Genomic DNA, 14,281 nt, shown 5'->3' with positions numbered 1-14,281 from the left:
TTAAGCTTGCCTATAAATCCAGAGCCTTGGGAAACTAAATGGAGTCCTAAATCAGAGAAGGTACAAATATGAGGACGTAGGAAGAAGACTCATTAGCCAAATTCACACAGTGGTTTGATGAGTGTTCCTAAGAGGGAGGAATCTCAGATTCTACCCTTAAAGGCACTGAAATTCTCATGTTAGATCATAATACCACTGGCATTTTGTAATGAAAACTCTGAAATCCAGGGGATAAAAAAGCTATTTTTTAAAGGCTCATTTACTCATTCATTGTCTTAATCGCCAGAATTACTACTGCTAATAATTGCATTCTTTTTTTTTTTAAAGATTTTATTTATTTATTTGAGAGAGAGAATGAGAGACAGAGAGCATGAGAGGGAGGAAGGTCAGAGGGAGAAGCAGACTCCCTGCTGAGCAGGGAGCCCGATGCGGGACTCGATCCAGGGACTCCAGGATCATGACCTGAGCCGAAGGCAGTCGCTTAACCAACTGAGCCACCCAGGCGCCCCTAATAATTGCATTCTAACAGTGTCCGAAAAGAAACCTGACCCTCCTTTTTATCTGCCACCCCACCCCACTCAGGATACTTCTTCCCACCCTTGGGTTCCTTCCTTCCCATCGAATCTCTACATTTTCATTTCTTCTTATCTAGATGAGAGACTAGGATCCAACCCATAAGTACTGCCTATTGGGCTTCTCTGCTGTATGGTTTTTCCAGGCTAAAGAACAGAACCCGGAAATCCCCTCGGGGGCAGATTGGGTCAACAACACATTCTGCTCTTGCCTCGGTCAGGTTCATCGTGTTTCAAGTGCAACACAGAATGAGACTCACCATTTAAGATAAGTAAGAACGCGTTCATGGGTTCCGGGTCTTAGCCAAGCTCCTCTCTGATTCTAACGCTGACCTTGAATTCTCTCCTATTCTTCACTGTGAAGGTATATGTGAACTCTTCAAACGCACATGGTGGGTGCAACAGATGACAGTGAATTGACAAGAACGCATAAACGGCAACAATTATTACAACTAAATGCCACAAAAATTACAAGCCAAAACTACTAGACTTCCTTGTGTTTTTCACAACCTACTGATTTGTTTATTGGTCTTCTAAAGCATTCACCCAATCTGGAGGATCATATTGTGAATATAAGGAGACCATTTGTTTACCCTTAAGAGGCATTATTTTGATGGGTTGCTGGGGGCTACTCATCAACAGTCATCAGTTACACAATATAATTTTTAAAAATCACTCTAAGTACTTGCAAGAGAAAAGAATTTAAAATGTAAAAGCAATTATGCACCTCACCGGGGCCTGACATAGGAAAAAAAAAGTATGCTGCAGATCTGGGGGTGGGAGGGGAAATATTATCTTTAAGAGAAAACTGCTCATGTATACATTTTATTACTCTTATCATTACTAAAGATTTTTGTGCTGTAAAAAATTTGTAAACTACATTATCAGTATATACTAACATATCTAATTTTTTATAATTCTATACCTTTGAACAACAATTCATCACGATAAAGATATTGCTGATGCTGTGCATTTTCTCTATACTGGAGAATCCTGCAAACCATTTAACTATATAACATTTGTGATTTGCCTCACCCTGTCTCCTACTGTCAAATTCTTTACAAGACTTTTCCATCACAAATAGCATTTAACACTAAGAAGTACTTCTCACTCCAGTGACTTAGAAACACATGATTTCCATGGGCCACTACTCTGTAGCTGGCAGCAGTCAAACAAGGTTTGAAATTCCATTTAGGAAGCAGCCCGCCTCAGCCCTCCCACTCCAGGCTGGGCTTCTTGTCACCCTTACGGTGCTCACTTCCTCTCATTAGGGAGCAAGAGAAGACTCCCCAGTACTGGCAGGTCAGAGATGTTTTCCCTTGTCCTTCAGATCTAAATTTAGATGTCACCTCTACAGAGCTGCCCTTCCTTAGGGCCCAATCAAATTAGGTCTCTGCAGGGAAAGAGCATCCATGATAGAGAGGCTGCTCAAGAACACCTGGGCTGTGCCTTTGCCATGTCCCCTGATGGGGACCTGGCCTTGCTAGTGTTGAATTGGTTCGATGATTGCCAACGATCCCTCAAAGAGAAGCTCAGAGAAAACAGAGGTAAGTGGAAAGGTGATGTAAGCCCCATGCTTAATAGGACAGTTCCAGTGTGGCAAAGCGTTCTCTTTTGTCTCAACTCTGGAAGGACTTTACTTGCATCAAGAGTGTCACCAGCAGCCCACTGCACAGGAGAACCAGGGGACCCGGAAAAGCCAGACAGCAGCTGCTTTGGCTCAGGGGAGCTCCTTGCTGCTATTAATGTTTTATGTCCTCAGTTAAAAATAAATGGGGACAAACTGAGGGTTCTAGAGGGGAGGGAGGTGGGGGGATGGGTTAGCCTGGTAATGGGTATTAAAGAGGGCACGTTCTGCATGGAGCCCTGGGTGTTATACGCAAACAATGAATCATGGAACACTACATCAAAAACTAATGATGTAATGTATGGTGACTAACATAACATAATAAAATAAATAAATAAATAAATAATAAATGGGGACGCTGTAGGGTGGCTTCTGCCTGCTAATCCATGACACCTGAATGGCTGTGGTCTCTGTCGCTCTTCTCCTAGCATCCGGCCTTTTCCTTCATAGCACTAAAGTCCCAATGTTCATACCTCCTTCTATGAACCTCACACATGTGTCATATTATACATTCATACATGGAGATCATATAAAGTTACATACCTGCATAGTCACTTATTCTCTGTGTCTAGTCCTCTTATGTGAAGTCCTTGAATTCGGGGAACACGAGCATTTTTTCCCACCATTGTTCCTGACACACAGGAGTCAGACAAACTGAAGTAATTTTCTAAGCAAATCAATATTGAGATGAAGACAAAGACTCTGCAATGGCACCAGGACACTCTCTGGGTGTTGTTTTCTCCTCAGGCAAGCAGTTGGTGACTCTCTCCATCACCCAGAAGAGTCAATGAGTTAGTCCTCTCTTGTACCCTCACCCCATTCAGTGGAAGCTGAGAACCTTTCAGTGGGTGGGAGCTGCAGGGTGGGAGATGGAGGTGGAGCAGAAAGGGGCTTCATTGGCTCTTCACTTCTTCAGCGACATTCCTTGTTGAATTAGTCCCTAAAAAGTTCTAGTTGTTTCCATGGTGTCCTTTCCTACTTTGGTCTTAAACACTTGTACATACATACTAACAGGGTGATTCACAAAATTAGATAAATTATGCATTTTCAAGAAACTTGATAAGAAACCTCGTTTTGAAAGCTTATTTCTGGATACTCAATGGCACTTGCCCCCTGGCTAAGAAATAGCAGTTGTAATTCAGACATTCATTCATAGCTTTTTACTAATTCACATCATTCCTACATCTTATTTGTTCTTCAAAATAAAATGATTGTTTTACCGATTTTCACACAATCAACTGGTATATATTAATTCAGACCAAAAGAAGCTCTCAAATGAAGAGTATCGTCCAAGATGGGTAGGGTCACATGAACCCCTCAGGCCTACCTCTGACCATAATTAACATAAAAGGAGAAGGACCCAGACCTATCTCCTTGCAGCCCTTCCTCCCTATAAAACGCTTTATCACCAGAAACATGAAGTTAGGCGGACGTGAAGTTAAGCAATCATTTGTAGACCACAACTCTAATATAATTTTGACCAAGTTTTCTAGTCAGTAAGTTATAGACAAAGCAGTTTATAATTTATAACCAGGATTTAAAATAAGAATCTGTGAAAAGTTCCACAGATAGTATTTTCTTTATTAATAAAAGCCCACGTGGCATCCCCCCACACCAACTGACTTCTATTCTTTGCCTGGTCTTCCAATCATTACACCCTTTCAAGTCAACCTGTTATTTTCTGAGGTATGTCTTTCACTTCATAGTACGTGTTTACCATTTCCATGCTAAGAAAGGTTTGATCCTGTTTATCATGGCTGCCTCATATGCCCTAACTTCCTTAAGTATAGACTTAGTATTGAACACAGTAGGGTGCTCCCACTGTTTTCTGTTATTAAATACATTTTGATATATAAATCACTTCAGCCTTTTCAATTATTTTCTTGGTATAGATTTCCAGGAGAGAAGATAAGGCTCAAAGCATATGAACATTTTTATGGCTCTTTCTGTGCTTGGATATTTAATTATTTTACCAAAAAGATGGGTTGATTTCCATTGCTCTAGGAATCTCTAAGCATACCACTTTTACAAAGACTTCACCACAATTCACTTTCAGCTTTAATTTTTTTTATTATAATCAGTATCTCATTATTATCAGTGGGGTTGAACATCATTCTATATGTTTATTCTGTAAGATTACATGAATTGTCTATTCATCTATTCACATTCTTAACCCATTCTATTTCCTCCCATTTTCTAAAAGGTCTTCCCAAATGGCTGCTTGAGCCCTGAAAACAAATCTCTTAACCTGACCTAAGGGCAAAAGGCCACAGAAGCAAAATCAGCACAAAGCTGCCACGTTACCTTAGAGAACAGGGCTGGCTGTTACCAGAACCACATTAGCAGAAGAATAATCACTTCAAGGAAATGTCTGCTTGACCTTACCCAGTCTTTGGACCTGAATGCATCACTGTGGATTTGCGGGCCACACTTCATTAGGAAGTTGTAAATTTTGCTTTTAAATCACCAAATAACTTTTCAACAAACACAGGGATTGGTCATTAAGGATGAAGCAGGTTAAAAGGAATTAAGCGTCCAACTAAGGAGTAGGAAAACCTACGCAGCTCATTAACTGCATGATCAACCTGATTTATACATTGTTCAGCACTCACAGACAAACAAAGGTTAGGATAATTTGGATTTTCTGAAGTTTTGGGTGGGGACACACCCCATGTTACTTGACATCACAGAGAAGGGCAACCCCACGGAGCACCCAGTGTTCAGGGACCTGTGCTGTCCTGAGGTCCACAGCGGTGATGTAATTCAGATCCGTTCGGACTGGCTTCTTGTAAATGGGGCAGGAATAAAACCGAGGATCTCTTAAAGCTACAAAAAAATCCACAAAAAAAAACCTTGGTGAATTTCAAAATTAAGCAGCCCAAACAGCATGCAGGGTCAAATTTGTGCATTCTAAAGATCATTCCAGGGGCGCCTGGGTGGCTCAGTTGGTTAAGCGACTGCCTTTGGCTCAGGTCATGATCCTGGAGTCCCTGGATTGAGTCCCGCATCGGGCTCCCTGCTCGGCAGGGAGTCTGCTTCTCTCTCTGACCCTCCTCCCTCTCCTGCTCTCTGTCTCTCATTCTCTCTCTCTCAAATAAATAAATAAAATCTTTAAAAAAAAAAAAAAAGATCATTCCAAGGTTTTGGTAGAATGAGAGCTTCTTCCTGAGGTCAGACAGTCCCTAGATGTGAAGCAGATGCAACTGCAGGTTTCCAGGGAGTGTGACAAAACACCCGGACATCTTCAGGTTTGTCCCGCTGCCCCTTGTCCCATGTCCTTGACAATAACCCCTGCCCACATGAAATGACCATGAACCTCCCACTGCTTCCTTTCTACCCATCAATTCAGCATGCCCTCTCCACAATTTCTCCTCTACTTCCCCACCAAATCTTGTGCATGGATACCCTCTCCATTTTTCTCTCACAGCTTTCCTTTGGCTCAAGGCACCTGTCACTGTTAATCAGATGTCCAGCACCAAGGCTCACTAGTATTTCACTTTATTAAGATTATGATTTCAAAATCCTGCCTTTGACCCTCTGTGCCATAGCCTAAACTACATTTGAAATCACAGGGGTTGTGAGCTATCCATGTGTGCAGAGGAAGAGACGTGGCTGAAAGCAGACAGCCAAGGCACAGTTCAACTCCCTGAGATGCAATCCACCTTTTTCAAGTAGATGAAAACATACAGTTTCCAAAACTATGTGGTTATGTGTATGTGGATCCTTATATTTATACAATGGGGGGGGCGGGAGATGGGGTTGGCACAGGGCTTTAAGAAAAGGAGTAAACATTTACAAATACCAGATTAGGCTTTGGAAGAAGCCCCTGCACTGAGCAGCTTGGAACTTTAGCTTCCTCAGCTTCTCGTTCAATCTACACCGCCCACGTAATTCATCTGCACATCTCCTAGCATCCGGCTCAGGAAGCAAGACACTATTTCTTCTTCTCTTCCAAAATCGTTTCAGCACAGACGTGGTGTCTGCACCCATCCATACGTTCCTCCGGAAGGCCAACATCATACATGACCCTCACATAAACATTCAGACAGAAACAGGTTTAACAAGGAGGAGAACGTTGCTTTGGTGAATTTGTGTGATACAGGCCCATGAGCACTGAAACTTGGAAACAGTACCTCTGAACTCTACGTGCAGTGTTGACATATTGTGGAATTTAGTTCCCAAAACTAACTTGCGCAATAATTTATCTTTTTCTAATACATTCCAAAAGCAAGCCACTCTCAGAAGTTAAGATCTCGCTTTTTGACCCAATAAAACCTTCTATCTGCTTTGCCATGTGTTTTTATACCTCCACTGTGATTAATTTTATTGGAAGAAGTTAAACACTTGAACATGATGATATTATACATTAAGTTTCAATATAAAGTAAATATTCTAAAGCAGTGATTCTTAACCAACGATGATTTTACTCTTGGGGGACATTTGTGAATATCCGGAGATATTTTTGGTTACCACAACCGTGAGACTGCTCCTGGCATCTGGTGGACAGAGGCCGGAGATCCTGCCAACACGCTATAACGCACAGCACATTCCCCCACCCCCAACAAAGGGTATCTGGACCAAAAATATCAATAATACCGAGGTCAGGGAACCCTGTTCTAAAACAGACTCATAGATACTTTACAGTACTTTAAACCTATGTGTTTGCTTAATCCCATGAAATTAATCATTAGAACCAATCTAAATTAATTTAATACCTAATTTTTAAGTCTAGGTGTTATTTTTTTTAATTACCATGAGAATATCATTAGTAATAATTATTGGGCAAATATATCAAAAATTCTGATTAAGTAAGTGAATGGCAGTGAATTCATGGAGTGTAGTTAATACTAACAGTGCTGATTGATAAAATTAAATCCCTTAATCCTGGGATCTGTAAATATATAATAAGTGTTAACTGTCGTTCTTCTTGATGCAAATTTGACTAACATTTTAAATCTTGAAGGAACCCACTGTAGTCTCACATTTGGTGCAAATGTAATTATAATATACATGTAATAATAAATATATGTAATTGTAATAATTACACCTTGGGAAGTATATGACTACTTGGATTTTAATCCCAAAAGAAAAGACAAATTGGGAGGGGAAATAGCATTCTTTTCAATAAGCAGGTAAAAAACAATTCTCTGACATATTTATCCAATTTTATTTATTTGTAATTGCTGCAGAACTGAAGGTGCCCATCCCAAATCACAGCATGCAGCCAACTTCCACAGCAGGATTAGAAGCCACTGAAAATATCATTTCATAGTCAAAGTGTTGACAGACGCTAAACAACCACATCAACAGATGATTCAAAACCATTAGCCCTAGTTAGACAAATAACTTTGAAGACAAAAATAAACATGCTAGGTAGGTAAAGCAAATCAGCTAAACATGTTTAAAACCTTAGGGTCCCAGAAGGAGGAGCAGAGACAAGAGGCTGTCTAAATCGGTGAGAGGCCATGGTTTAGGATCTGAAAGGTTTTAATAAAACACCTTGAGGGAGTTTCGTTTTCTAACCAGGTCACTTCCCTCTCTAGCCTACATTTTTCATCCAAGTGGTAGTACATCATTGCATCATATGTTCCTTCCAATATCCAAAACAACCAAGTTACATAGAAGATTCCCTATATAACCTTTAAGTCATTCCTTTATTTAACTCCTCTTTGAGAATAACATTTAAGTGATTAGTGAATTCTTATGTATTTCTTTTAATCCTTCAACAAACATGTGTTAACATATTAATAATAGCAATAATAACAAAATGATTTATTGTATGCTAACTATGTGCTAGAACTTTGGGTTCAATGCTCTTAACAACCCTATGGGATGGGTACCATTATGAAATTCATTTTGCAGATGAGAAAACTAAAACATAAAAAGGTGAGCTATTCGTCCAAGGTTACAAAGCTGTAGGTGATAAGATAAGAATCAAACCCAGCCAGAATGGGCCAAGAGCCTTTGCCCTTAATCTCAGCAAAAGTCAGAACGTAATATGCGTGTGCCTCTAGGTCTTTGCAGGAGGATGTGAAAATGAACGAGATAACTATTAGATGTCTGACTTCAACTCACAGCATATTTGAGACTCCTCCAAAGTCACATGACTAATTACTCTAGTGATAAAACCAGAAGTGCAAGTCAAATATCCAGGCTCCTGGCTCACTGTCTTTTACCTGAGACCATGTGCCCCCCACCCCCGCCATCTGGCCGGGGACGTGACCACCTTTAGCCTGCAGCATGCAGACAAGGAGGCCATAGGGAGTGAGAGCTCTCATCCAAACAGGGCAGAGTCTGTGTCTATTTCACCAGGTGCCTGAGAAAAATAAACTCAGGACTTCAAAATGCAAAGAAGCTATCCTCATTTTTAATTTGGGCTTTATTTTGAAGCTTCAACCCAGACACCACAGAGACTCCCCAAATGCATAGTCTTCAGTAGAACACTAACCACAGGAATTCCCAGAGGTTTGCATTCATCCCACATTCTGATACCAGCTTTGGTAGCTGGAAGTCATAGGCCAATTTCATACATCTCTACACCTTAAGTTCCCCATCTACAAAATAGGGATGATATATCTTACAGAGTTGTTGTAAAGATTAAATAAATCAATATATGTGAATGACTAGCATAGCATAATGCTTAAAATGCAGTAGACGCCCAAGGTGTGTTAGATTTCTCCTTTCCACACACACACATACATGTGAGCACACATACACGTGCACAGATATACAAACTGAAGGTGCCTTAAATTCCATGGGGCTCAAGAGTCAGGAGGCCTCCACCTCCTGGTCACGGCATGGGGCTATCCCACGCCCAGCCCCACATCTGCACAGCGTTGGATCAGGGAGGGTCATAGGGTGATCTTAGAAACACTTTTTTCCTCCTTAGCTGCAGAGACCCTGAGATCCTTCTCACCCTACCGAGTGCCCAGAGGTACACAGAGGTCTTGCTTTGTTCCCCAAAGTTTCCAATCACCATTTTCCCATCACATTGGCTATCACCCTGAAGTTCATGAAGAAGCATCAGTCTGTCTATATAGTAATCTATAGGGACACGTATCTTTCCTATGTCTGCTTCTTTGCAACTTCCTTTGAGAGCAGAGGACCTAGAGTTGATGTGGCAGGCTTTGCCCTTTTGGTGAACGTCACATTATCTGGGTGACTTTCTTATGATGTCCTAAGCATTTGGGTACATATTATGCAATTTTTAATGTCAAAATAAATATCTAGACTTCTTTTTGAAAACAAACCAGTCTTATACGGAAAGTTCAATGATGAATTATTTAAATAAAAGTTACCCTTCATGTCAACAAAAAAACAATTTACTAAAAGAATTTTAACTTTAAAACACTGTACTTTAAGGAGTGTCCTTTGGTCATTAGTGATGCTACACCCCTTTAGCTCAATTAGAGCCCTATTCAGTTATCAAAATTAAACAAAAATTAGATTTATAGTATGAAAAGAGCAATGGAATTTTAGCTTTTCAATCACTGAAAAACACTTCTCCAACAACAAAGCTATTTGGCAAAACAAGTTTCCATCAACTGCTATTGAAACAAAAAAAAAGGAAAGAAAGAAAGAAAGAGAGAAAAGAATGAAAGTTTCTCTTTTTTTTTTTTCAGTGCTTTGAAATTAGTCACTTTTTCCTTTGCTTATTTTATTTTCTCCCTTAACTTGCTGCTAATGAGCATCACTGCTGCTGACTAATTCCCAGTAGGGTGAGTACAGTTGTTCTATTAAAATGTGTTCTTAAATAATAAAGAACGGCCTGTATTATAAAATTATTATTTTATTAATACCATGCTGAGATGTTCAAAATCATGTTGCAATGGATTTTTACAGTTTAGTCACAAGATACATAAAAGTAACACCTAACTGAATGTGAGGAAGATTCTTCTTTTACTTTATAAGGGAAACGTTTTTGCAATGTGTTGCCTGGACCGAATGATACAATAAAGCAAAATTTCTAAAATATTCTTTTGATTAAAAAGAACTCTTAATGATTTTTTCTATAAAATAACCACTGCCCCAGGTCTTCACACCACCCTAAGAACCAGTAAATCCGAAGCCACAGGCAGCTTGCTTGCCTAAGCTCAGCCAGACACATTTATCCTGTCAGATTCAGTTGGGGTATGTGGAGCACCTGCCTGTTTCTTTTCTGACGCCCACCTCTCTTCACGGGCTCCTCTCCCTTCACGCACCTACTTCCTGTTCCTCATGCACAGCATATCCACTGCTACCTCACGCCTTTGCACCTTCGCCTTTGTTCCTGGATATGAGCAGAGCTGCCTTCCGTCACCCGGATCTCAGCTCAGTGTTCTCTCCTCAGTGAGCCTCTCCCCAAGCCCCTGAACTATCCACTCGCTAGCATAGTACGTGTGTGTTTCCTTCATAGAAAAGAACTATCTGAAACCAGTATGTGGATTTAGAGTCGATTCTCATTATCATGGGACTTATGTACATAAAATCTCCAGGAACACTGAATTAGCAACTACTGAACCACTGTTCCAAGGGTTTTGAAATACAGGGCAGGTTTCCTGCAAGCCTCCGGTCCCAAAGTTTTCAACCCCTCAATACATAACCTTACTGTAGGTGTGTTTTTGTTTAAAGACACCTTTTTAATATATATTGTTGATTCATGAACATTGGACTCATGGCATTTAACTCATGCTTCACTGAACCTTGTGTCAGACACGTATTTTCTCCATAATGCACGTCACAGTCTTCTTCTGCCGGCAAATGACCTGCCACATGCATGCATTCGGGGGTTACAGATTTAAAGTACAGGTGAATTCCTAAGTGCAGAATCCATGAGTAACAAGGGTCAGCTGTATTTGCTTCCTTCTTGCTGCCCGTCCCTCCTCGACACTGGGTTCCTTAAGAATGGGGATACTGCTGCATCCCCAGCACCAGAGTAGAGCACGGCAGATGGTCAATACCAGACAGATACTCACTGAATGACCGAGTGAGCTAATGCTATTTCCCTCTGCCGAGAAAAGTCTATCTCCAACTCCTCTCACACTCATTCTTAGCATCAAAGCACATCTCCAAAGCAATCTCCACTAACCTCGCAGGCATCGTCATGAACTACTTCCCGGCTCCCTGAGCATCCTGAGTGTATCTCTATCCTCACATGTATCAAATTCCACTTTAATTATTGATTTACTTGTCAGTCTCCCTAACTGGAGGGAATCCCTTATGGGCTTGATCTGTTTCATCATTGTGTCCTTTGCACCTAGGACAGTGGCTGGCGTATTATCAGCCGTCCAGCAAATATTTGCTTAAAAAATAAATATTCATAGTTTATAAACTCTCTTCCCTTGACCCGTGTTCCCAAATGTGATATTTATCTAAGGAACGGGGATCCTAGAAGCTGTCTTTCAAAGAGAAATGGTCTATTCCTTACTCGTTTAAAGAAAAATCTATTGTGTTTCTGTCACAAAATCAGTTATTTCCTTGGGATCCCTTATCCCAGCCGCCTCCAGAGTGCAAGGCTTACAACAATCATTTCACCGCATATATGTATGTGTACATCATCATGTTGTACACCTTAAGTATATGCGATTTTTATTAAAAAGATAAAATACATTTTTTTTAATTGAGATAAACAGAGAAGTCCCACGTGTGCTGAAAGGTAGTTACAGCTGAGTGAAATGTAATAACAAAAGCCTCCAGGGCGCCTGGGTGGCTCAGTTGGTTGAGCGACTGCCTTCGGCTCAGGTCATGATCCTGGAGTCCCTGGATCGAGTCCCGCATCGGGCTCCCTGCTTGGCAGAGAGTCTGCTTCTCCCTCTGACCCTCCTCCCTCTCATGCTCTCTCTGTCTCATTCTTTCTCTCTCAGATAAATAAATAAAATCTTTAAAAAAAAAAAAAAAGCCTCCAGAGCACATCAGGCCAATGGTGGAAACCAGTTTAGGTATTTTTAGACTTGTCACACAGAACTTTGTCAAAGTGGAATAACGTGTGCTTCACAGACATGCTATTATGTTCATAGGCTGAAATACGAATCCAGCTTTTTACTATTAGCTACTGGATTAAGCCAAATGGCCCTGAATTCAATCTGGCTTTCACAATGTGACTTAAACTTCCGAGCTGGTAGAGTCGGCACCTCCAGTGGGCCCTGTGCAGTCCTGCCTCGAAAGCCACCCTTCCACCCCTTGTCCCATCTCATCTTATCCAACCTTCCAGGCCCTGTCCAGCTCTGCTCCTGAGACACAGCCCCCGGCCACTTCTTCCCATTTTCACCTCCCCTTCTTTCCCACCCTCTGTTAACTATTCCAAACACTTGCTTCTTATCTCATCAGCTAATGATTCATGAGTATCCATATATATTTTACCTGCTTTAGTAGATAGGCAAGAATGATCTAGAACCATGGCCTCCCCTGTAACACTCAAAAAAGTGCCTAGCAGTCAATAAGCACTCGTTAAACATGGGTGTGAGTGCAAATGCTGATAAAATAGTAAAATCCTCAGGATTCTTGTTTTTATAACAAGAATCTTGTGTTTATAACATTATCCAATCTGATAACGCCAACCGCCCCTGAATGCGTGAGATAACTTACTGTTGTTTTCTGCATAAATCCTTATGACAGGCATCAACTCAAAGAGCACTTTTGGTTTGGATTCGGTGAGTTTCATGTTCCTCTTGTCCCAAGCAGCACCTTCAAGGTACAAGCCGTAGACATAGACACCGTCGGTGGGCGGGGCGGAAATGTCATCCTTCATCCACTTGGTGACCTCACTGCAAATCACCATATTGTCCAAGGCCCAGCCTTTGTTGGCCCGAGTTATTTCCTGCTCAGGACAAGAACAAGAGCAAAGGACGGAGGGAGTGATTAGCGGTTTATCTTAACATAAAGAGCATAACAGTGATGAAAGTGTAACCCCAAAGTACCCTAATTCAGAGGAAGCAGAATTGTACTTTAAGAGTTAAAAAGATCCTCTCATAAACAATACCCACGTCCTAGTTTAACCACTGTATTTTACAAAGAAATATCAAATTATATCAAATATAAAGATAACAAATAAATGCTTTGAAATTCAAGCTAGCAGCCTGAGAACAAATTGCTGGATTTACTTTCAGGACAATGTAATTTCTGGTGCCAAAAAGGGACAGCCTTTCTCTGTCTCATTATAGTCTTAAAACTATACTGACAGAAGAAAACCTTGTAGAAGAAAATCATAATAACACAACAGGTGTAATCAGAACTATTACCTGGCGCATTGCAGTTAAAAATCCTTGGGGGTTAAAAAAACCTGTCATCCAGAAGCACTGGGGTCGACCATTGAAAACCCAAGAGGTAAACTGGCAGTTTCTTTCTAGAAGTTCAGTAAACCAGAAACCCAATGTACTTGAAACCCATGATGCCTGAAATGCATACATTGAAATAATTAATTAATACAGGCTTAATTCTGCTGTGTAACTAGCTATGTGCACAGAAAAAAATTATGAAATACCAAATTCACTTTTAGAATTTAAAAGTCCCTAAAACATGAATTTCCCTTCGGTTCTGACATTTAAGTTTTCAAATTATTCTTTCTCCTGATATTAAGATACGATAGAATCAGTTAATCGTCACATGAACTCCAGATCAATCTAGCACTCAGGATGCTGTTCAAGTACAAGTATATTCACTACCAATTCTGCTATAAAGCAATTAAAACAGTTAATTGAATTAAATTTAATAGGTCTCAACTATTTTTCCTCCTTAGGATACATTTTTTCTCCTTAGGTTACATTTTTAACAGCTACATCATAAAACAAGGCTTCTATTTACATAAATGTGTTCATGGTCTCTTAAAAATATATTCTGTGGATAATAAATCATAGAAGACTTTCTCCACTTCTCATTTTTAATGAGGCAAACAACAGTTATTTTCCGAAGTTCTTGTCCCCGAGAATGAACTTTTATTTCCTCTGATGAAGGAGCAGAAATGGAAACACAGGTCCCTTACCACCAACAAATTAATTGCATTCATTGCCTGTAATATTCTGCCTGAATTCACATGTAGAACTTCTATTATTACAATTGGCATGGATATGTTATTAGTGTTAGCAGCAACTCTACAGGTAGGTATCTC

The 14,281-nt window shown here is 40.4% G+C and overlaps 1 protein-coding gene across 2 annotated transcripts in view; it reads right to left on the bottom strand.

Moving 5' to 3' along the window:
• Positions 1–4,256: 4,256 nt before the first annotated feature.
• The window catches only part of DNAH5 (dynein axonemal heavy chain 5), a 273,454-nt gene continuing 263,429 nt past the window's right edge, over positions 4,257–14,281 (bottom strand). For both annotated transcript variants that reach the window (XM_064596856.1, XM_064596857.1), the window contains exons 77-79: positions 13,416–13,568; positions 12,763–12,994; positions 4,257–5,025 (exon numbers count right to left, since the gene is read on the bottom strand). In XM_064596856.1, the coding sequence (XP_064452926.1) occupies positions 4,874–5,025; positions 12,763–12,994; positions 13,416–13,568 (537 nt within the window). In that variant the 3' untranslated portion in view covers positions 4,257–4,873. The remainder of the gene's footprint in view (positions 5,026–12,762; positions 12,995–13,415; positions 13,569–14,281) is intronic.

Source organism: Mirounga angustirostris, unplaced genomic scaffold (assembly GCF_029215605.1).
Source record: "Mirounga angustirostris isolate CCGP_5_RB_7025 unplaced genomic scaffold, mMirAng1.0.hap1 SCAF_7, whole genome shotgun sequence".
NCBI classification, from domain to species: domain Eukaryota; kingdom Metazoa; phylum Chordata; class Mammalia; order Carnivora; family Phocidae; genus Mirounga; species Mirounga angustirostris.
Note: the sequence above shows the minus strand (reverse complement) of the source record. Positions and strands in the feature narration are given on the sequence as shown.